The sequence below is a fragment of the Mercurialis annua genome, linkage group LG3, assembly GCF_937616625.2.
Source record: "Mercurialis annua linkage group LG3, ddMerAnnu1.2, whole genome shotgun sequence".
NCBI lineage: Eukaryota > Viridiplantae > Streptophyta > Magnoliopsida > Malpighiales > Euphorbiaceae > Mercurialis > Mercurialis annua.
The window spans coordinates 62802414-62826305 of record NC_065572.1 but is presented as its reverse complement, the minus strand read 5'-3'; the positions used below and the strand labels follow the sequence as shown (position 1 = coordinate 62826305).

Below are 23892 nucleotides of genomic sequence, written 5' to 3'. Positions count from 1 at the left end.
AGTTTAGGGAAAAATATAAATCGAACTAAAACAAACACAAGATTTACTTGATTCGTCCAAGACTAATCCACGAGCGAAGAAACGAGTTTTTGCTCACTAATATATTAAGATTACAAAAAAGCGATAAATTTTTTTCTAATGCCTAAACTCAACAATAAACCCAAATAATATTTTAGTCGTACTAATCTGCCTCACACTCTTAAATTTGACAAGCCATGGAACTTGTCTATTTATAGAGCTCAACATATGTTAAAGGAATAAAAAATTCAAATCCTAATAGGATTAAACTTTTTTTTTCTACACAAAGACTAATAGTAGGTATAATTAATATCTAACACATATTAGGACAGATTAAAGTCGACTTAAGTAGCAATTTGTCCCCTCAACTTGTAAGCAATGGACAATTAACGCATAAATTAATTTTGTGGACAAACTAGTCATGAACTTGCTGATTATGGGCAATTAGCTTATTTTGAAAAAATAACTTAAAATTTGATAGGGCAAATTGCCAATTGAGAGACAAATAACTTACAAGTTGATTCGCAAAGCTGTTCACAAAACATTCAGAGAATCAATAAGGGATAATCGATCTTATTCAGAGGTTACTGCACCATCACCCTTATTGTTTAACGCTCCATTGATTAATCGCAAACTGGCCTTGGTAGTTTCCGTCTCTATTATCGAGAATTTGCCTCATGTCAAGACTTTCTTGAAAGACAATGAAGTATTGTTCGAGTCATTATCGTTTCTTGGAGGTTCAAAGGTTCTAATATGTTTTCACGATGAACAATATCTGCTTCGTTTCACCAAGGACTTTGCGAATTTGAATACCTTTTTTGACTCATATACTCCTTTGGAGGATTATTATGTCTCAAACGAACGATATACTTGGATCGACATTACTGGAGTTCCTTTGATTGCCTGGAATCCAGACTTCTTCAAGGCTATTGGAAACACTTTTGGGAAATCTATAACTGTTCATCCTATGGTTTTATCCAGAGAACGCTTAGATTTGGGATCAGTCCTTATTTCTATATCAATTTCCACTCCTCGTATTGATTGTAATCTTCCTGTCCGTATTAATGGGAAAGAATTTATCGTTCAGGTTTGCGAATCGTCAGTTCCCCTCCTGATATCTAACTGCCTTCACAATTCAGACTCTAGCTCAGAATCTATTACAGATTCGGATTCTGAATCAATAGGGGGGACTGAGCAGAAGATTATCAATGATAATTCAGTATTCTCTCTTGATAAGGTTATGGACTTACATCAGGCCTCGTTAGAAACAGACCAGCAGAAATCAGTCTCCTCATCGCATCTCCAGAATTCTTCTCAGCATGATCTCTCTTCAGAATCGCTTGCCACTCCGGTTATGACTAATATTACTGTTAGGAAAAAATCAAAGAGGCTAACTGCCAACGACTTGGTTTCCAACAGCAACGAGGATGCTCAGACTAACTCTTTTTCGGATGGGTTGATCAGAAACAGGAATGCAGCTATCAGAGCTGAGAACTTTGTGGAAATGGAGGCCAAAAAAACTTGGTCTGTTGGCTTAGAAACGGGTCTCTTTTCAGTAGAAAACGAGGCACAGATCATTAACCTTTTATCTCAGAGCATTAGTAAGGGCTTGTTCAAGGAATTCCAGGAGAAGAATCTTTAGAGGTTCTTTTCTCTTCAAGGTTAATTAATTTTTATGTCTGAGTTATTTAACTTTATTTCCTGGAATTGTCGGGGTGGCGTTTCTTTTTCGAGAAAACAAAGAGTTATCCGTTCTTTGGTTACTAAAAATCAACTTTCTCTTTTGGGTCTCATTGAATCTAAAAAAGAATTGGTTGATGACTTTCTTGTTAGTCGTTTATGGCCGAATTTAGATTATGAATACTGTTATTCTCCTTCTTCGGGTGCTTCAGGAGGCCTTATTTGTGTCTGGGATAAGAACATTATTTCGGTTACGAGAACTCTCATCTTCCCTCGTTGGATTTGTTTGGATTTCGATCTTTTTAACATCAGAATCAGATTTTTTCTTGTTTATGGCTGTTCGCAGGCAGCAGATCGTGCTATTTTGTGGTCTAGTATTGGTTCGGAATTGGTCTCAGACAGATTATGTATCATGGCGGGTGACTTTAATGAAATCCTTCATCCCTCAGAAAGAGCTAATTGTCATGGGTATTCAGCTGCTATGATTAATTTTGGAGAGTTTATTAGCTCTTCTAACCTTGAGGAAGCCACTCTTCAAGGTCGCTTCTTTACTTGGTATAATTCAATCTCTCGTTCAAAGATTGATCGCTGCTTTCTATCGCCGGATTTTTTTACTAAATGGCCGCAGATGTCTGTTCATGCTCTTCCCCGTAATTATTCAGATCATTGTCCAGTGTTATTCAAGTCGGCAGCAGCAGCAAATTGGGGTCCGAAACCTTTTCGGTCTATCAATGCTTGGTGGAGTAATGCTTCTTTCTCTGACTTAATCTCTTTTACTTGGCAGTCTTTTTCCTTGAGATTTCCTAATGCTAATCTGGTCTTTAAGCTTCGGGAATTACGTAAGGTTATCAAAGATTGGAATACCCATTCTTTTGGCAATCTCAATCTGAAATTAGAAGATGTTCAGAATAACATCCAAGCTTTGGAAGCAGTGGAGGATTTAAGAGAGTTGACTATTCAAGAACAAGAGGAGTTGGTTTCTTTGCGTACGGAGTTCATTTCAGTTTCGAAACAAATTGAAACTTTGTGGCATCAGAAGTCTCGGATCAATTGGAATGTATCGGGGGACAAAAATACCAAGTTTTTCCACACAATTGCTTCAGTCCACTCCAGAAACAACATGATTTCTGATGTTACCGTGGACAATATTTCTTATTCAACGGTCGACAATGTGAAATTAAATATTCACTTGTTTTATAAGAATTTATATCAGAGACAATCAGAGGTCAGTTTTTCTTTGGATAGTCTCCCTGTTCAGTCTCTCTCTGATGATGATGCAACTAGTTTGGTTCGGCCTTTCTCAGAGGAGGAAATCTTTATGACGTTGTCGGATTGTGTGGATAACAAAGCTCCAGGCCCGGATGGTTTCAATTTCTTTTTTTATAAGAAAGCTTGGAAATTTATTAAGCAAGACTTCATAGACCTTTTTTCTTCCTTTCATCGCACGGGTGCTTTCCCTGCGGGTTTAAACACAGCTTTCTTGGTGCTTATTCCGAAATTAAAAGGGGCTAAAGATATTAAAGATTTTCGTCCTATTAGTCTTATTAATGGTGTCTTCAAGCTTTTGTCTAAAGTTTTGGCTAATAGACTATCTCCCTTTCTTCCTAACATTATCTCCGAGAATCAGTTTGGCTTCATTAAGGGAAGAAGTATTCACGACTGCCATATGATTGCTTCCGAATTGATTCACCTAGCTCACAAGCGCAAAAATCAGGTTCTTCTTATCAAACTGGATTTTAAAAAGGCTTTCGATTCTATTTCTTGGAATTTTATTATCAAAATGCTAACTAGGATGAATTTTGATAAGTCTTGGATCGATTGGATATCTTCTTTTTTCTCTTCTGCGCAACTTTCGGTCCTTGTTAATGGTAATCCAACTCAGAATTTCAACATGGGTCGAGGGGTTAGACAAGGCGATCCCCTCTCCCCGATGTTATTTGTTTTAGCCGTGGAGGGCTTGAAAGCTCTTTTTGAGAATGCTGTGAATGTGGGTTTAATTGATGGTATTCATGTTGATGGTTATGAGAAGCCGGTTTCTATCCTGCAATTTGCTGACGACACCTTACTTTTCATGCCGAATAATCTGGAGATGGTCAGGAATTTACTTCGAATTCTGCGTTGCTTTGAGTTGGTTTCGGGTCTTCAGATTAACTACCAAAAATCATCAGTTATCGGCATTAATGTTGATGATCAATCTTTATCCGATGCTGCAGATATTCTTGGTTGCAATATAGAAGAGTTACCTATCACTTATCTGGGCCTTCCTCTTTCTTTGAGACCAGTTAAGGCGAGCTCTTGGGATTCGGTTATCTCTAATTTTTCGCAGCACCTAGCAAGTTGGAAAGGTAATCTTTTGTCTCCAGCTGGCAGAGTAGTTTTGATTAAGTCTGTTTTGAGTAGTTTGCATGTCTACTTTCTTTGTTCGTTCTATATTCCTCAGTCTGTGATTGTTACTTTGGAGCGTCTCATGCGTCGTTTTCTTTGGAATGGCTCTGTTTCCAAGACGGGGTTTAGTAAAGTTGCTTGGTCAGATGTTCGTCTTCCTCTTACTTTTGGGGGGCTAAATATTGCGCCTATCAGATTAAAGAACGAAAGTCTTCTTATCAAGTGGATTTGGAAGTTGAATTCTTCAAATAGAGATTCTCTTTGGCTCAAAGTTGTTTCGTGTAGCTCGGGTATGAATTTCTGGTTTGATATTGAATCAGTTAACTATAATCATCTTTCTCATGCTTGGAAAGGCATCTACAAGGGTTGTGTTAAAAACAATGCAGTTTGGAATACTTTTAAGTCCGGTTTTCAGATAAGTTTGGGCGATGGTTCTCAAGTTCGTTTCTGGTATGATTTATGGCACAATTCAGCTCCTCTTCTTGATCAATTTCCGGGTCTGTTTGCCCTTTCTCGCAACCAAGACTCCATGGTTGCTGCTGTTTATGACTTCCAGCAGCTCAGTTTCTCCTTCATTTGGCGGCGTCGGCTGAGAATAGGAGAACAACAGCTCCTTTCTCAAATGCTTCATATTATCGAGAATCATCAACCTCAGCGGGGCAATTCAGATTTGGCGAGCTGGGAAGGAAAAGTCTATTACTCTGCTGCTGCCTTTGTTTCAAAAAGACATTATGCGGGCCTAATTTGGTCACAGACTTTGGTCGTTTTTGGAAGTTTAAAGCTCCCCCCCGTATCTTGTTCTTCTTGTGGCTAGTAGAGAGGGACAGGATTTCTTCGAATGTGTCTTTATTCCAGCGTGGAGTTCTTTCGCCCGACCAAATTTTCTGCTCGTCTTGTTCGGAGGAAGAGAATACAACTCATATCCTCATCCATTGTCGAGTTGCTTGGGGTATTTGGAGTTATATTCTCAATTTATGTAATATTTGTTGGGTGGCGCCTTCTTCCGTTCATGGCTTTTTTTACTATTGGAGCTCTCTTTCTCGAAAGAGATATCGTTCTTTGTGGCAGTGTATTTGGTTCTTCTGCGTTTGGGAGATATGGAAGGCTAGAAATAAGAAAGTCTTTCGACAAGAGTTGATGGAGCGGAACTCTTTAGTTTACATGGGTATTTGTAGAGCAGTAACCTATTATAAGGATTTTAATCCTGGGTTTTCGTATTCGGCAAATGATGTTTTCAGAAATTTGGTTTTTTTCTGTAACGACTTTTAGCTCTTTGAGCTTTTTGCCTATCACTGCTTTGTGATAGTGCTTATATATCCATCATTTAACAAAAAAAAACTTACAAGTTTAGGGGACAAATTGCCATATTGGGGCTAATTGCCATAATATGCAAGTTCGTGACTAATTTTCCCACAAAGTTAATTTGTATGTTAATTGCCCATTGCTTACAAATTGAGGAGGCAAATTGCTATTTAAGTCGATTAAAGTCCTAAACTAATTAAAATTTTAGAAATAATCCTAACAATTAGTCTACAACTAAACTAATTATACTATACAATAATAATATTTTTCAATAATTTATACATAATTTTTATAAATAAAAATTATTTAAATTACAATAGTATCTGTAGAGTAATTAATTTTTACATGTTATTAAATATAAAATCTGTAAAAAAAGTTTAATAATAAAAAACAGTTACAATATTATCACACATAACAAAAAATATTATCAATAAATATTAAAATAATCAATAATATAAAATCAACAAAATAAAAAAGAGATATTGAAAAAACAAATCCCAACGATTCACTTTCATAGCGATAATGCCAACGTTCAAAATATTATGAAACAAATTTCAATCTTTTTTATTTTTGCAATTTGTAGCCCCAATCAATTTTCCGGCAGTTTTGTCTCTTTTTAGGCTACAAAGTGTAAAAACACAAAAGTTTAGAATTTTATTTGAATTTTTTTTGAAACATTGGGATATAATATGCCAACACATGTATCTAATATGGTTATCACGTATGCACAATGTTGACGAAAATTGGTTTGGGCTACAAATCGCAAAATAAGAAAGATTGAAATTTGTTTCGTAACGTTTTAAATATTGGAATCAAATCACTACAGAAGTGAAATGTTGGGATTTACTTTGCAAATACCCCTAAAAAATCATTGAAGAAAGAGCGTGAATGTCATGCATCCGGATTGCTTTTCATGTGCCGATAGCAATATAAATTAGGTTTAAATGCACCAAAAGTCACCAATTTTCGCGTGTTTTTAGTATTTAACATAATCTTTTAATTTTGACGTATTTAACATGAATATTTTTTTTTTGCAACTAAATAGTGTCATTTTACATCCAAAATGGTGCCTTTGACATCCAAAACAGTGCCGGTGTCTTTAATTGCAAAATTTTGAAAGTTCATGATTTTTTTTTTTCCGAAATTAAAAAATTAATTTAAATACCAAAAACACGTGAAAGTTGGTGTTTTTTGATATATTTAAGCCTATAAATTATTATTATATTAAGAGTTAATTTTATATTAAATCATTATCTTTATACATTTTTTTTTATTCTCATCACGATTTTTAAAAAATGTTATATAAAATCACAATTTTTCAAAAAAAATTCAAATTTATCACCGGATTTTAAACTCCAAAATGGAGTGTAATTGGAATTGAATTTGTCTGCATTCTAAAATAAAGTGTAACTTATTTTAACTGGAGTAAGGTGAATGAAAGAGAATGATTCACCTTCCATTTCATTTCCCTTCTAATTAATTATTAGTTTATCCATAAAAAAAAAAATTAACTTCCCTTCACATTTCCATTCCTTTCCTATTAAATCCAATACATGCAAAGTGTAAAAAAAAAATAACTTACCTTCACATTAATTTTCCTTTCTCTCCTATTAAATCAAACGTAGAGACATAATAGACTATTTGTTTTTTTTTATATAGGAACTGCAAGTAAAATATTTGCCAAATATAAGGACTCTGTATGGATTTGGCCAAAATAATTTTGCCTTTTTACAGTCTTCTCAAGTGACCTTTTTTTTTACAATATCTCAAGTGATCTCATCTACGGATTTTCTTCATTTTTTGGTGCATGTAAAGCAATAAACGCAATTTTAGTGGCTTTACAACCCCAAATTCTTCACTTGTACTGCACATAGCGACATATTTCTTGATCTTTAAAGAAAGCAAAACTTTTAATTAACCAAACGCATCAATTTATTAAAAGATAACTTATGTTTTTTTTTAGTTTTTTTTAATATTATCACTTTAATTTCCTTACCTTGCCGTCACAGCTACTCTTGTTTCCTTTGAAAGCTCATTGTAAAATATACCACTAGCGATACAGATTAAATTGTCGTTGTTTTTTCAATATTTGTAATGATAATAATTATGATAAAAATCAACTAATCATGCAAGCAAAACCAGAAAATTTAATTAAAAAAAAAGCTTAATAGATGTACAAGCTCAAAACTATAACTCTATACTTTTTTTACAATATCATGATCTATCAAACTCGAAATACTTTTAGCTTCATGATTAAAAGGAAAACAAAAAGGAGAAAAATAAAATAAAGAAGTATTAGGGAAAGAAAAAGAAAATCAAAATGCTATTGGATCATCATATCTAAGTAATGAAAGCTCTTACTGACCACTTTCGATCATGATCATGACCAGAGTAATCATAAAAGGGTACTAACCAAGCAAAGAATAAAATATCATCAATGGTGTAAAGGGTTTGGACCAGTAGGGACGCGACGTTTTTCGACACCATAACGCGGATCAATCTCTCTTCCATCTTTATCTTCGTGCATTTGTTTTTCCTCTTCGCCATGATCATGACGATGATCATGAAGATGTTGCTTTTTTTGAAATGGAGTGAAGTCGAATCTACTAGCAAGAACTTTTCTATTGTATGAAGATCGACGATGATGATGCAAATTATACGTTGAGTTGATGATTTCGTTTGTGGTACCAATGCGAGACTTACAATTATACAACTCAAGAAATCCTAACAAGAGGAGAGAAAGCCAAAAAACTACACATAATAGAGAATGTACAATTTTCAAGGCCATGGTGGAAGAGTAAGAAAATTAGGGTTTGCATACGAAGCATGGATCGGAATTGCGATCGAGATCAATTGGTTATGAATAAATGAAGACGAGAAGGTTAAGGTATTAAAAATTATATATAGTAACCTAAATTAGCAAATGAAAGATTTGAAATCTTTTGATACAAAGAAATTGTGGAAGCTAGAGGCAGGTTTTGAGATGTGTGTATGTAAATTTTCTTATAAAATGTTCTTTTTGAGGATTCATGTGAGATTTTCTGCCACCTTTTTATGGTAATTCATTGCTGAAAGTGAAATTAAAGAAGAGGGGATGTAGACCCTTTCCCCCAATGAGAGTTACTTTGAAATCAAGAAACAAAAAGGGGTCATTATAACAATTGTCAAACCTCGAATTATACCACGTTTGATTATGTTTTTGGGTTAATGACCATTAAATTTGGTTTTTGTTAATTATTTCCGAAATTATCACCCAAAAACTCGTAAATCCCATTTTATACCTTCTAGACCGCGGAACTGTTCCGCGGTTTGTGTAAACCGCGGAACAGTTCCGCGGTCTGTCCTACGTGGCTCCTCGCTGGAGGAGCCACATATGCAAAAGCAAACCGCGTAACACTTACGCGGTTTGCATTGCCAACGTGGCAAACCGCGTAAGTGTTACGCGGTTTGCTTTTGTGCAGCCAGGGAATTAATTCCCTGACTGCACTGATTGGGAGAAAATTCTCCCAATCATTTTGATTTTATTTTAAATGATTGGGAGGTTTTCTCCCAATCATTTAAAAAAAATTTAAATAAAAATTTAAAAATGAGAAAACCTTTTATTAAAAAAAATTTACGTTTTAATTGTTGAACTTTTTAAATTTAAAACATTTGAATTAGTTAATTTTTTTAACATTCTACAAAAATAAATTTATAAAATACTACAAAATAATTATATTAACAAATATTCAAATATAATTTATACCTCATAATAATAACATATTTAATAAACTAAAAATTACAAATTAAAAAAGATTACTACATCAGATAATAATGTACAAAGTACAAAAAAGAAATCACCTAGGAGTCCTATCGTCATATCTGCTAGTTACCGGGAGGTTCGAGCGCAAGTTGTTTCTGTTACGGTTCGCCCGACGGCCTGTACTGATGGTGAGGTAACGTCGACCTGGGCGACCATCACCATCTCCCTCTCCTGCATCGGCGTCCTCGTCGTCGGCTCCGTCGTCACCCTGCTGGTCCTGGGGAATGGCCGTACTCGTCGTTGCTGGTGGCGGGGTAACAAATTCTCCTTGTTGGCGGAACATCATCGCCTCCATGCTGTCTAGACCTAACCAACTGCTACCATATGACAGAAAGTCTGTAGTCCCAGGTGTCTGTGGAAGTCCCTGTGAAGCTGGAAAGTCCTGTGTACCCTGTGTAGGCTGATCCCACTGCACCTGAAAAGGAGGCACCGTAGGTGGTACATAAGCAGGCGGCGGTGGAACAAAAGGCGAAGAAGGTCCTGGTGGCACTGGATATGAACACGACCCCTCAAAATAGTGATGTGCCGAATCCCCGTAAAACTGGCCAGAAGAAGAAGGAGGACCCGATGAAAAGGGTGGCGGTGCAGAGCTGGACCCCGCGTAATAGTAATGCCCTCTGAAAGGATGAAAAACCACTGGGGGAGGCATAGGATCGGTCGGACGCTGAGGTGGTGCAGGGGGGTGACGCCGCTGTCGCCGTCGATGTCGCAGTGTAGTCGGATCTATCGGCGCGTCAGGTATGACTGGTAGTCGATGCGGCGGTATAGAAGGCTCGATAGGGGGCGATGTAACATCACGGCGGTCCTCTCTAGTGCCTCTCTGTGTGCTGGCTGCGAACCGCCGAAGCTCAGTGTCAACAGGAGCATCCCTACGTACACGCTCCACAAAATCGGCCTTCAAATAAAGATATAATACGTTAAAAAAATTAGAAAATTAACCCACAATTTATTGATTAATTAATTGAAAAACATATAATTTAAAAAAATACCTGTGCTCCGAGCTCAGCGCCCTGTCGTGTGATCCAGCGACGCGTGACATACCGAAACCAATCCATATACTCGGAATGATAATGAGGTGGGTCCTGGAGGGGCTGTCCTGAAATTACAAACCGGAGCCGGTCGTCCCACACACGAATGTAGTGAGAGTGTGTCTGGATCCAAGATGAGCTGCTCTTCAGGGTAAGGGAGTGTAGTGAGTGGTCCTGAAGTGGGGCGTCTGGAATACCCTGTTGCAGTCCGAACTGCTGCAGAACTCTGTCTGCCTGGTGCCACTCCACAATATGAAAATAAATAGGTGGAACCGTGGCCCGCCAAAAAGCGCGCCCATCTAAACAATACGCTGGGATAGTGTCCAGCATATCATCAGTGTACGGCTGCCAGATAAACTGCATGTATAAAATATAAGACATTTAATATTAAAACATTCCCACAATGAGCTATTTAACATACGAGATAATAAAACCGAAACATAATTTCTTACATCTTCGTAGCGAGATGTGTCAAGCCGAACACGGATGTCAGGCAGCGAGTGTCGAGCCGAACGGCTGGCGTTTCTCCGGCCTCCCCATCTGTTATTCAAGAACAACAACACATTAATCCGTCAATATTTAAGAAATAGAATAAAATTAAAAAATATTAAATAACAGTAAAACACACCTGTCGCCCAGTGGTAGATGTGGTGAAATAGTGGGATCGGCAAGAGCGGGAGCAATAACTCTAAGTCGGTCCAATGCCCACAGCTGCAGTATCCACAACGGGTGCCATCATCATCATCATCCTCGTTGTCATCATCATCATCATCCTCGTTGTCATCAGCAACGGCCCCGTAGAAGTGTTCTTCTTCCTCATCCTCATCACTAAAATCATCACCATCGTCTACATCCGCACAGTCGTCTACATCCGCACAATCGTCTACATCCACAGAGTCGTCTACATCCGCACGTACTTGAGATAACGGATTGTACACAATATAAAACTCAAGTACCCTCATTTGTGGCGTCCGCGAAACATTACGCCACATTGCTTGCATATGAACATCTGTCTCCATAGGAAAACCATCATATTTTTGAAATCTTCCATGTTCATCGAACCGAGGCACTCGTAGATAAATCTTCACTATCTCGTCACCATCCTTCAGCCCAATTACCCTTCTAATTACGACTTGTAGTTGTGCAAAATTCACTACACTCGTCAGCTCAACCAGTTCTGATTTACCAGAAACATAATCAACTCCACCCGGAGTCGATAATATTGTACCATCCCAATAAATTTTTAGGGCTGGCAGCTCATTTGTCGTCATTACTATATTAAAAAAATATAATTTTAACTACATTTTTAGGGCTGACAGCTCATTAAAAAGAGGGTTACTCTCATTTAAAATATAATTCAAATATTCTACATGTCAAGTTCAAATTTTTAATAATTAGCCGATTTAAATGTAAATACGAATATTTTATGTTAACTTTTTTCACAAACCTACAGTTATAAAAAAATTATATTTTCTCTAAATACTGTTAAAAACAAATACCTATTATATTTAATTTTTTAGTATCGAATCTATTTATATAATATAAAACATAAATTTTAATATTTTGCACTAATTCCAACCTAATATAAAAATATTCTAAAAATTTCATATATTCGATTTTCTAATTTTAATTTACTCTATTTTACAATTATATAAATTTTATACACATTATTCTAATTTTATTTACACATTAATCTAATTTATTTTATAATATATATTTTTAAAAAATTTAACTAAATCTAACTATATCTATGGGTTAACTCTATATTTATTTAACTAACTACATTTCAAACATTATTTTAATCTAACTACACATCAAACATCATTTAAATCTAACTACATTCAATAATTAAAAATAACATATCTATAAATTTTAAAGACTCATCCGATAATTCCGCTAAAAAATAATATTCTGCGCCAAAAAATAATATTCCGCCACGAAAACCAACTCCGCAAAATCTTCTCCACAATAATGCGCCAAAAAATAATATTTCGCCACGAAAACCGACTCCGCGAAATTTTCTCCACAATAATACCCCGATTTAAAATTTTTATCTCTCTACTATCTCTCTCTCTCTCTCCACATATCTCTCTCTCTCTATAAAAAATTTTCTTACAAATTGTTATAAGAGGGAACGGGTTGGTTCCCCCTTTTATAGTGGTGTAGACCGCGGAAAATTTCCGCGGTCTACAACCACTCGGTCAGAGGGAATTTATTCCCTCTGACAGGGAATAAATTCCCTCTGTAAACCGCGGAAGAGTTCCGCGGTTTACAGTGACGTGTCACTGTAAACCGCGTAACTCTTCCGCGGTTTACAGTGACGTGGCTCCACCTGCATCCAGGTGGAGCCACATGTGCAGACCGCGGAACACTTCCGCGGTTTACCCAAAACCGCTTAAGTGTTCCGCGGTCTGTATGATATAAATGGGGAAAATTTTTTAATCTGGGGTTAATTTAAGAATTTTGTTTAATTTTACAAATAAAAACGTCATTAACCCTATGTTTTTGTTGTTAATTAATCACCTAATTAAGTGTTACAGTAATCAAATATATATGTATATTTTTTATAGGGTAATTCCTAAAACAATCACGAAGTTTACATGGAATTTTATTTTAATCATAACTTTTAAAAATTGTCATTTGGTAAAATGCTAACTTTTTTTTTCATAAATGCTTATTTTTTTAGATCTAAACTTCTATAAACACCATTATTGAAATAACTAATAAATCCGAATTATGATATTTATGAAAATCTACCGCTTTAAAACTGCAACTATGATACATTCTTATTATTATAGAAAAAGAATGATACATTTTTTTAATAATAAAAACGAGATTATTATTATAATAATCATGGTTGTCAAACCCGAATTGGACCGTCCGGTTCGATCGGAAAACCTTCGAACCGGTCATATCAACGGTTCAGGTTGCACTAAAAACCCTTATAATCATAAATCCGTGGTTTTTTAATCGAACCGACCAGGTAACCGCTGCATTGGACCAAAAAATTTAAATGTCATTGCTGAGATTTGAGCCTTGATTGTATAGTATTTTTAATGAAAGCATTTAATACTACCAAACTAACTTTCTATTTGTGTCTATGTTTCTTATTTTATAATATATATATATATGATTATTAATAGTTATAATTTTTTATTTTTTTACTTTTATAATACGGGTTTAATTCTGGTTGAACCCCGGTTGAATCTTTAACCCTTGACCCTCTAATTTTACCGGTTTTATCACCGGGTCGGATTTGACAACCATAATAATAATAATAAAATTATTATTCTATATTCCTTTGCATTTGATCTTAAAGAAAACAAAATTATATTAAATATAACATTTTATCATTTTTTTAATATTAAAATTAGTAAACAAAATATCATCATAATATTATATAAAATTTTAGAGGATAAAAAATACTCCATCCCGTCCATAATATTTGTCGCATTTGAAAATTTATTATAATAATCATGGTTGTCAAACCCGAATTGGACCGTCCGGTTCGATCGGAAAACCTTCGAACCGGTCATATCAACGGTTCAGGTTGCACTAAAAACCCTTATAATCACAAATCCGTGGTTTTTTAATCGAACCGACCAGGTAACCGCTGCATTGGACCAAAAAATTTAAATGTCATTGCTGAGATTTGAACCTTGATTGTATAGTATTTTTAATGAAAGCATTTAATACTACCAAACTAACTTTGTATTTGTGTCTATGTTTCTTATTTTATAATATATATATATATGATTATTAATAGTTATAATTTTTTATTTTTTTACTTTTATAATACGGGTTTAATTCTGGTTGAACCCCGGTTGAATCTTTAACCCTTGACCCTCTAATTTTACCGTTTTTATCACCGGGTCGGATTTGACAACCATGATAATAATAATAAAATTATTATTCTATATTCCTTTGCATTTGATCTTAAAGAAAACAAAATTATATTAAATATAACATTTTATCATTTTTTTAATATTAAAATTAGTAAACAAAATATCATCATAATATTATATAAAATTTTAGAGGATAAAAAATACTCCATCCCGTCCATAATATTTGTCGCATTTGAAAAAATACTCCATTCCTTTGCATTTGACTAATTTTATTAAAATTTCAAAAAAAAACATTAACTGCTATTTTTTAAAATTTATTCTTAATAATAAATAACTTAATAAGATTAATAAAATTAGTCAAATGTTATATAAGACATATTTATCTATACTATATATAAAAGTACGGATTGGGGGGGACAAGCAAATTTACTGAATAATTCTTTTCATTTTACTACTAAATAAAGGTTTTATAGTCATTAACTAACTATTTATTTAATTAATCACTATTATAATTAAAGTCCTAATTAGAATAGGTAGGTAAATTATCTCCAATTTAGTTTTTAGTATGTAAAAAATAATTAAATTGTCTCCAAATTAGTAGGAATATCTATTTTTTAGTTCGATTGAACTATAAAATTAAAATATTATATTTGGTTAATATATTATTATTTAAATTTCTATCTTATTATTTTTAAAGCTATTATTAATAAAATTAAGTTAATTATTTATTATGGTTATTATAAAATCAAAAGAAGAATAAATTCAGTATGGAAAAAAATTAATAACCGAATATATTATATTTACTTTTACAAATATTCTTAACTAATTTAATAATAAATTTACTAATATGTTCATTGACGAGTTACGTTATGAGTCACGTGCATAGCACGTAATGCGAAACTAGTTAGTTGAAATAGGCAAATGCGACAAATATTATAGACCGAAGGGAGTAATTAAAGTAGAAGACCAAATTGTAGAATAAGGTAAATATTAGGGGTGTATATGTAATATGCTAAGGAAAATAAAGCTTCTCACCAAAATAGCCCTCTCCGAAAAAGTATAGGATTCGGGACCGCCTTAGCAACGACGGCGTTTACACAGGCGATATACATACAAGCTTCTGAATCTGCATAATTAATATTGGTGCGAATCGCGAAACGAGATTTCAAAACCTTCTCCAAATTTGATTCTGATTCAGATTACAATTTCAAATGGTATGCTGTTTAATTTATGATTTAAATATTAGGGTTTCTGTTTTTTTATTTGTTTGGTTAATTTAATCGTTCAATTCTTCGTCCCAATTTAATCACAATGGTTCGTTATCTATTTGTTTGTTTTCTTGTTAGGGTTTCTAGTTTTCGAATCGGTTATTGTATGTAGTATTCATGATAATTTGATTATATATGTAAAACTTATTATTGCCAAAAAAAATTTGTTCGATTTTATTGAATTATATTGGACGAAGTTTTAGTTTTAACATGATTATTTGTAGATTTTAACATGTTTATTTACTGATGTTTTTCATCTTGGATTTATTGCAGTCTACTTTAGCTGCAGCAAGAGCAGACAATTTTTATTACCCGCCAGAATGGACTCCGAAACAGGTACGTCGTCTTCCCCGAAATAAAAATTGTACAGTTTGTTTAGTGTTGAGTGTGTTTCGGGTAGTCTAAAATACGAGACTTTTGATTAAATTGAATTTTGTTTAGGCAATTTCTCATGACCATTCAATTCTTTCAACTTTAAAGTAACATAGCATTTTGATAGAAATTGAATTGAACTGTGTGGAAATTGACATGATTTTGCAAGAATTGAGTTCAGTCTATTACGTTGAATACTGCCTTGCGTATGACTTATTCTGAACAAGGTCATTGTGGGAAGTAGTTTTTGATTTAAATTGCTCACGTTTCCTTTTACTTTCAGGGTGGTTTGAACAAATTTCATGGTCAGCATGCTTTACGGGAGAGAGCAAAAAAGATAGACCAAGGCATTTTGGTAATAAGGTATCATATCCTGACATATGATTATGCTATGATTTTCTTTTTGTACCAAATCGTATGTTTTCTAAATGGGGGAGTGCTCTATCCTTAAACAGGGGAAGCTAGTATCTGGTGATGGCAAGATATGAATTAGAATTTAGGATCATACATTAGCTGTTTTTGTCACCAATGCTAGCAGCTAATCTAAAAGAAGATTATCATTGTTGCTTTAATAATATGCTTTGAGAGTTGTTTTCAATTTTCTATACTTATTTTGACTGTAATCCGTCATTAATTTCTGCTTTCAGGTTCGAGATGCCATACAATATATGGTGTGGTGGTTGCAATTCCATGATTGCAAAGGGTGTTCGGTTCAATGCAGAAAAAAAGCAAGTGGGAAACTACTACTCTACGAAGGTACTTGCAACTAGTAATTAACAGATGTTTCTGGTATCTTATGGTAGAAAGTTACGTATAATTGAAAAAGGCATATATTGTGATAGTTGTTTTCTAAATGCATGTGGAAACAAGCATATTTACCATTCAAGAATTTTTATTTGCTGTACTTGATAACGGATGTACCATGTCGTAATCTGGCTGTGTTGTTATAGAGTTAATAATATATATGCATATGTGCATACGCATATAATGTTTTGATCTTTCATTCCCGTCACTTGCTTGTTGTCCAAGAGGACGTTCACTGGCTTGGAATTTTCTTTCTGCTAGTCTATGGGATAGCTTCTGTCTAGTGATGTTTGGAAGTTTGTTTTGGCATTTCTTTTCTCCCAGAATTGAAGTTTCTTACCATGTCTTTTGTTCGGTTCAGATATGGAGCTTCTCTATGAAAGCGGCATGCTGCAAACAGGAGATTGTTATTCAGACTGATCCCAAAAATTGTGAGTATTTGATTATTAGTGGGGCTCAGAAGAAGACGGAGGACTACGACGTCGAGGATGCAGAGACATTTGCTCTTCCTGCAGATGAAGGTTGGTGCCAACTCCTTCCATTCTGATGAAACTAATATTGCTCTCTCAATTTCATATTGCCAATATTGTTATGGATTTATATGAATGAAAAGTTTGATTCAATTGTTTGTTTTTCAGAGAGAGGCAAGCTGTCAGATCCATTTTATCGGCTTGAACATCAGGAAGAGGATCTACAGAAGAAGAAAGAAGCTGAACCAGTAATAGTGCGCCTTCAACGAGTATCTGATGCCCGACATTCAGATGACTATGTCCTCAACAAAGCACTTCGAGCTCGACTTAGAAGTCAAAAGAAAAGAGTTTCTGAAGAAGAGGCCACTTCCAGGAAAATGGGAATTAACATACGGCTGCTTCCGTCTACAAAAGAAGATGCTGCTAGTGCAGCACACGTGAAGTTCTCCTCCAAGTTTGAAAGAAATAGGAAAGATAAGCGGGCTTTGATTCATGCTGCTTCAATCTTTCCCGAAGCTCCTGGATCGTCCTTGTCTAACAAGAAACTTTTGGACTTGGAAGTCAAAAGAAGGAAGATCAGTGCAGCTGCAGCCTCCAACTTGCTGACCGGTGGATTCAAGCCATCTTCTATGTCAAAGGGCCCTATATCTTCCGTCAGGCATAAGCAAAACTCAAGGCGATTTTAGCTATAGTTTTCAACTGATATAAAGCTTCTCTTAATTTGGGTTTAAGATCTTGCATGTTTTTCTTTTGCCACCCGCTGTCAGTTGTAAACGACTTATATCATGTAAATACGAGTTTGCTGTTTGCTTGCTTTCTTTTGCTTGTTGTCCAGGGTATGTAACAAGAGGTTACGGGACGGTGGTTGTATGCAATTACTCATAGAATGCTTACTGTATTCGTGCGCGTTTGAGGTCCTGAAAATGGAGTTGAGGCGTGCTATATGTAATTAATAAGGTTGCTGTGGTGTAAGATTTCATATTATCAATTAAACTTTACCTTAAATGTTGTTACTTTCTTGTCAAATTCTGTAGCTGCAGTTTCATACTGATCAGCAGGCAGCCAAGTCTAGTTGTGTACTTAGGTCCCTCTTCAATAGCATAACAAACTATTTAAATTTGAAATTAAGTTATATTTTAAGGGTTTTTATGCTATTGCAGTTAAGAAAAATAAAGTTTTTTCACCAAAGTTTGAAAAGCATTTTTAAATTGCGAAGCAGGTTAAGCAAGTTCATGCCCTAAACCTGTAAATTGACATTGAACTACTTATTTGGCATGATTACTGGAGCGACTCTAATTATGTAATTTGGTTAATTCGGTTGGTTTGGTTAATTCGGAAATTTCGTACTGATTTGAATCAAGTTGAATTAACCAAAACTCAAAATTATTAGCTATGGCCAAATCGAATTAACCAAAAACCGAATTAAATTACAGCATCAGTTTGATTCGGTTGGTTAATTCGGTTATTATGCGGATATTGCAAACCTCTAAATGCAAGAATCTGTTGATCCTATTTGAGTAAAAGAAACATCTGTACAGTAATAATTTTAAAGTCGGTGTTTCCTTTTACCTAACACACCTCGTCACAGTACAGACCAAACCCAAACCCTAGAAGATTCACTCACAATCTATTGTTCATAACTAATAATCATTAATTTCTAGAGCCTTATGAATTTAGATTTCTCAACAACCATTCAAAAAAATAAGTTATATTATTATATTATTATTTTTAGAAGAGAAGAAGTTACATAATTAACAGTAGTATATATCTGAACGAGTCAATTTAATTAACATTTATTTTAACACAGTAATTTACAGCTATGTCACCGTAGTTTATGATATTATACAGTAGTATCATCTATATGTATATAGTCTGAGAGTATGCACCTAATACTGCAATGCAATCCAATCACGCAATGGGCTTATCCAAATTACTCTTCTTTTACATAATATAATATGAGCAAATTATTATTAAGTCTCCGTACATGTCGTAATTCACATTTTAATTTTTCGTATTTGAAAATCAAATAATATAATCTATCATTTTTATTTCTATTAACAGTTTAATCCTTCCGTCCATTTTTGGTATTAGTCAATTGAATTAAAAGACTTAACTAAAAAAAATTAAATTTAAATTTAGTCCCTAAGAAATATTTTTGATTTAATATATTTACTTTATTTAATTTTCACTTTTTATTTTTAAATTTCATAAATAATATTTTTAATCTTTTTAATTAATTTACTTTTAAAAATAATAAAATTATCTTTTTAAAAAATTCAAATAATAAAAATTTAAGAGAAGTCATAAACTTCATTAAATTTCATAATAATATAATTTTTATTTAGATGTATTAAACATATAATTTTAGGACTGAAGTAATTTTTTTTAATTTGGTTATTTAACTTAATTGACTAACACTATATATATATAGATGATACTACTATATAATATCTATATTAACAATTTGATTAAATTTCTATATTAACAATTTACTTTAGGTGCATACTCTCAAACATAAAAAGAAAAAAATATCAAATTTTCTGTGGGAGCAAGTGGTATGTTATTCTAGTAAATTAGTAGAAGTCGCCATAAAGATGAGATAACTGAAGTTTATGTCTTAAAACGGCTAATAACATAGTAGCGTTGCTAGTACTACTACAAATTCTGCTACCTATTTCTCCAACACCATCTGTCTGGATATTTTAAATTATTTTTATAGTCTGTTGAGCACTTTCCTGAAACAAAAGTTACTCTAAATAGCTAGCTCCTATTGCTCATTTAACATTATTTTGTTTAATTTCAAATTTTTACTTGTTTTGATGTTAACACTACTAGAATTTACGCATTATTATTTATGTATCAAATGGTATAAGCGTTGGACAACATTCTGTTGGAAAACAAATTATTTGATGAGACTCCGAAAAATATTATTTGTCTAGAATAACCCGGAAGGAAATTTCTTTCCCGATTGACAATTTCATTGCTGATCTCCTGATGGAAAAGGTAGACGCGAAATAAATTCTGTCCAGAAAACGACTCAACTTATACATTTTCCCGATTAATTAACAACAAATATATAATTACACCTTCGCAAGGGAAATTGTGTACCAGTTTTAACTTCTTTATTTATGGCATGAACCCGAAGCATGGGTCTAGTTTATTGATACTTTTCACAAAAATCACATATATATATATATATATATATATATATATATATATATATATATATATATATATATATATATATATATATATATATATATATATTATGTTTTCGAGCACGGGATTTTCTAGTCCAAGCGTATCTTGTCTTTACCACAAATTCTTTGATTCGTTATTCTTCCAAAGTTACTCTCCTCCAGTACATGCAAGATCTGTAACTAATTTCTTCAAGACTTTAAAGCCTAAACTTATCTCTCGGAAAACATTTATATATATATACATATTATGTTTTCGAGCACGGGTTTTTCTAGTCCAAGCGTATCTTGCCTTTACCATAAATTCTTTGATTCATTATTCTTCCAGAGTCACTCCCCTCTGGTACATACAAGATCTGTAACTATTTTCTTCAAGACTTTAAAGCCTAAACTTATCTCTTGGAAAACATTTTTAGCTCTACAATATAAGAATTATACATCCGTTTTGATACATAATAAAAAAATATACCCTAAAATCATACAAATAAAGATCAATCGTACAAAAAATTGGAAGTAGGGACTTCTTTTCTGCACATAGTGGTTGCAGGAGATAATTTTTTCACATGAACAAATAGCTAGAAGAAAGTACGCAGCGATATGATATTTTTAAGGCAATGTCAAAAGAGGCAATAGAACAAAAATGTAACCATAATCCCAACAAAAATTAAAATGAAAAATTAACTGATATTGTAAATTTTTAAATAAAATTCCTTATTTTTTGTTAGAGAAGTGTGTAATTAGATCCTAGCTCACTATGCCTAGATATCGATAATGAAGAGTCATTTCTGCAATTAAATATATGAAAAGTACCATATTTTTCGTGATCTTTAATAATACTTATCCTATGTTTAAGATGACCATCAAACTATTTGATAGCTTTGTTATCTCCATCAGTGGATTACAAACCTTAGATGACATTTCTGAAGGCAAAATGTTCTTCTATATCTATAATTATGGTTTATTGGCCAAATATACCACGATTTTAAAAATTGTGCCAGTTTAATCCATCACTTATCGATATGTGCCAAATATACCTACAACTCCAATAGAGCATCAAAACATCATCATTTTGGGATGATTTATATTGTTATTTGTAGATTTAATTCAAGCTCCAAAGGAGCTATGAGTATATTGGGCGTAAGTCGATCACATGATGGATCAAATTGGCACGATTTTAAAATCGTGATATATTTGACAAACAAAGCACAGTTGTGGGTATATAAAAATATATTTGCCTAGTGTGAACTAGGAAATAGACCTCCTTTAAATGTAAACTATATTGCTTGTTGTCTATCTTAAATGGCTAAGGCGTCTCTTAGTGCATCGAGAGGTTGTGGGTTCGAACCACGCCTCGGTAACTAACAACTAACAATTGAGACTTTAAAAGTCGATTACCATCTTTGACAAAAAAAAAAAGGAACCTTCTGAGCAATGGATAAACGGATTCTTTGAAACAAATAATCAAATAACCAATAAAATTGTGCTTCATTTTTAAGAATTCTGTATGGATATTAATATAATGCAGCCTTGAATTATATAGCAGTTAACTTAGTTTAGAAGTTACAAGGGCTCACCTGCTTGGATTCACACAGTGATTTTAGGGCTTGAATCTGAATCCTTTTATGATAAATTAAAGATTTTAGTTACTCTAATACAAGCTGCCATAATTGTTATTGACATTTGAGAAGTTCATAAAAACTGAATTAGGGTTTTCTTCTTGTTTGTCTAAAGTAGCCATAAACACTGAATTAAGGTTCTGTTCTAGGGCATTTGACGACGAGGTTGCCATGAAAATTGCATTAGGGTTTTGTACATGAGAATAATTACCTGCTGATGAATGCTTCATGTTGAGTGCTCTGTCCCAATTTGCATGAAACCCTGCAAATTCATGATCCTCGAAACCAGGACCACTTGAAATTACAGCATTTCGAGAAAGATCCAAGAACTTGTCAACGATGCTTATGGAACCCGTTTGATGTGGCAGCTGAAAGTTATAACCGTTAGGTTCTTGATCTTCTTCTTCTTCTTCTTGATCACCATTTTCAAGAGAGCTAGAGGGGCCCGGCTGCTGTAATTTTTTAGGGTTTGAATGAGAGCAACAATTTGTTGATTGGTCAAGAAGTTTGTTCTTCAGTTTCTCTTTTGTTCTTTCTCTGGCTCTTTCTCTTGCCTTATCTCTGGATTCTCTTGCAGAAAGATAATCAAAAACTGGCTTAGCATTTGAGTTTTCACATGTTTTTTGTCTACTAATGCTTACAACTGAGTCATTCTCCGATCCCATAACTCTCTTGTCTCTATTATTATCCATTGTCAGTTTGATTTCTGACATAACTTCACTCTGATCTGAAGTAGCAGAAACACTTCTGCCACCACTCGTGTTACTACTTCTCTTCACTTTAGGAAGACTGTCTGTTAGTTCCTTTATTGCTGCCTTTGATTTTGTGAAGAGCCAATCGATGGTTTTGCTTGCTTTATCAAACCCTAACATGTCTTGTAGATCAAAAAACTTTCTTGCAATTTGAAGAGAGAGTCTCATTCTCCTATCTCTCGGCCCTTGAGCAGTGTAAATCTTGCTGTGCCTATCCTTTTTTCCGGTTCTCTTTCGTGGGACCGCCGGCTTTGATCCGGTTTTCTTGCCATTGATTCTTGCTGTTGCTTTCTTTGAATCTGCAGGTGGGTTCAATTCTTGATTACCAAAAGTCTCCACCGCCAAATCAAGATTACGAGACATTAATGTTTCGAGTTCTCGATGCTGCTGATTATGATGATGATGTGTTAAGAATTCATTCAGAAGCAAATCACCATCATCAACAAAAGGTGAAGAAAAGTTATAGAAAGGCGAAGAAGAAGGGTTTTCAAGTAGTTCACTAGGGTTTTGATGAGTGTCCAAGAATGGATTATAGCCATACATGGTTAATTAGTTAGGTCAAGAAACAGTTTGAAGAGCTAAAGCTATTAAAAGGAGGGGACGAGGGTGGTGTTCTTAAAGCCAAGCAGGTAGAAGAATAGTGGAAAAATTAAACTAATATTTAATGTACAAAAAAGGGCTGATGTTGTTCTTGATGATGATCCGTATTTAGGTAAATCAAAATTTCTAAAAAGAAAAGAAAATTTCTTGGTTTGAAATGGTGACAAGTTCACGTGGGAACAGGTGATAGCAACCATTCTTGTTGATTTCTTGAGAGTGGGAGTGTGTAGGTGATAGGGTTAATGACTGGTAGAGATTGGCCACATCTATGGAACCCTAGTTAGAGAAGAGGGAAGGACAAATAATAATATAATCTGTTGATAGCAGAAGCTGAGACATATATTATATGAACTTTTTTACCCCCGTGGGAGGCCAAAACTTTCTTTTGACTGGGAGACCAATTCTCCTGCTCCCCCTCAGATACTCATATTCCGGATATGAAATTTATTGGGGTTAAAATTTGTAAGTGGTTATAGTATTATTTCGGTAAATATATTTATCTACCAAACTCGGATTTTTTTTTTATACAAATAGGAAGATATAGTCGTATGTGGAAGGATTTGAACTCACCACCTAACAGTTTGTTGTGCAGTTTTTATACCGTTTGACTTATAGCTCATTGGTAAGAAAATGAAAATACTAAACTCGTTTTTTAGATATATCATAATATTCAAAATATTTGGAAAATGAATTTATCCATCTACGCTTTTAGTGTTTTGTCAAGTATACCACAACTTTTAACTCTTATTATTT

At 34.0% G+C, this 23892-nt stretch overlaps 4 protein-coding genes across 4 annotated transcripts; 1 reads left to right on the top strand and 3 right to left on the bottom strand.

The window, feature by feature from the left end:
• Positions 1 to 7572: 7572 nt before the first annotated feature.
• LOC126674708 (CLAVATA3/ESR (CLE)-related protein 12-like) lies at positions 7573 to 8334 on the bottom strand. Its single transcript, XM_050369195.2, has one exon. The coding sequence runs from the start codon at positions 8171 to 8173 to the stop codon at positions 7820 to 7822; it is 354 nt and encodes a 117-aa protein (XP_050225152.1). The 5' UTR covers positions 8174 to 8334; the 3' UTR covers positions 7573 to 7819.
• An 813-nt stretch (positions 8335 to 9147) lies between these two features.
• On the bottom strand, positions 9148 to 10936 carry LOC126671655 (uncharacterized). The gene is made up of 4 exons (XM_050365440.2): positions 10844 to 10936; positions 10668 to 10755; positions 10177 to 10572; positions 9148 to 10082 (listed from the first exon to the last, which is right to left on the bottom strand). Exons 3-4 carry the CDS (start codon positions 10543 to 10545, stop codon positions 9222 to 9224), a joined length of 1230 nt encoding a protein of 409 aa, XP_050221397.1. The 5' UTR covers positions 10546 to 10572; positions 10668 to 10755; positions 10844 to 10936; the 3' UTR covers positions 9148 to 9221.
• A 4176-nt stretch (positions 10937 to 15112) lies between these two features.
• Positions 15113 to 17987, top strand: LOC126675130 (uncharacterized). The gene is made up of 6 exons (XM_050369723.2): positions 15113 to 15274; positions 15602 to 15664; positions 15984 to 16063; positions 16348 to 16456; positions 16866 to 17025; positions 17143 to 17987. The coding sequence occupies exons 1-6, from the start codon at positions 15272 to 15274 to the stop codon at positions 17658 to 17660; spliced, it is 933 nt and encodes a 310-aa protein (XP_050225680.1). The 5' UTR covers positions 15113 to 15271; the 3' UTR covers positions 17661 to 17987.
• A 3779-nt stretch (positions 17988 to 21766) lies between these two features.
• LOC126674617 (transcription factor TCP12-like) lies at positions 21767 to 23431 on the bottom strand. The gene has a single exon (XM_050369095.2). It carries the CDS (start codon positions 23080 to 23082, stop codon positions 21820 to 21822), a length of 1263 nt encoding a protein of 420 aa, XP_050225052.1. The 5' UTR covers positions 23083 to 23431; the 3' UTR covers positions 21767 to 21819.
• Between the last annotated feature and the right edge of the window lie 461 nt (positions 23432 to 23892).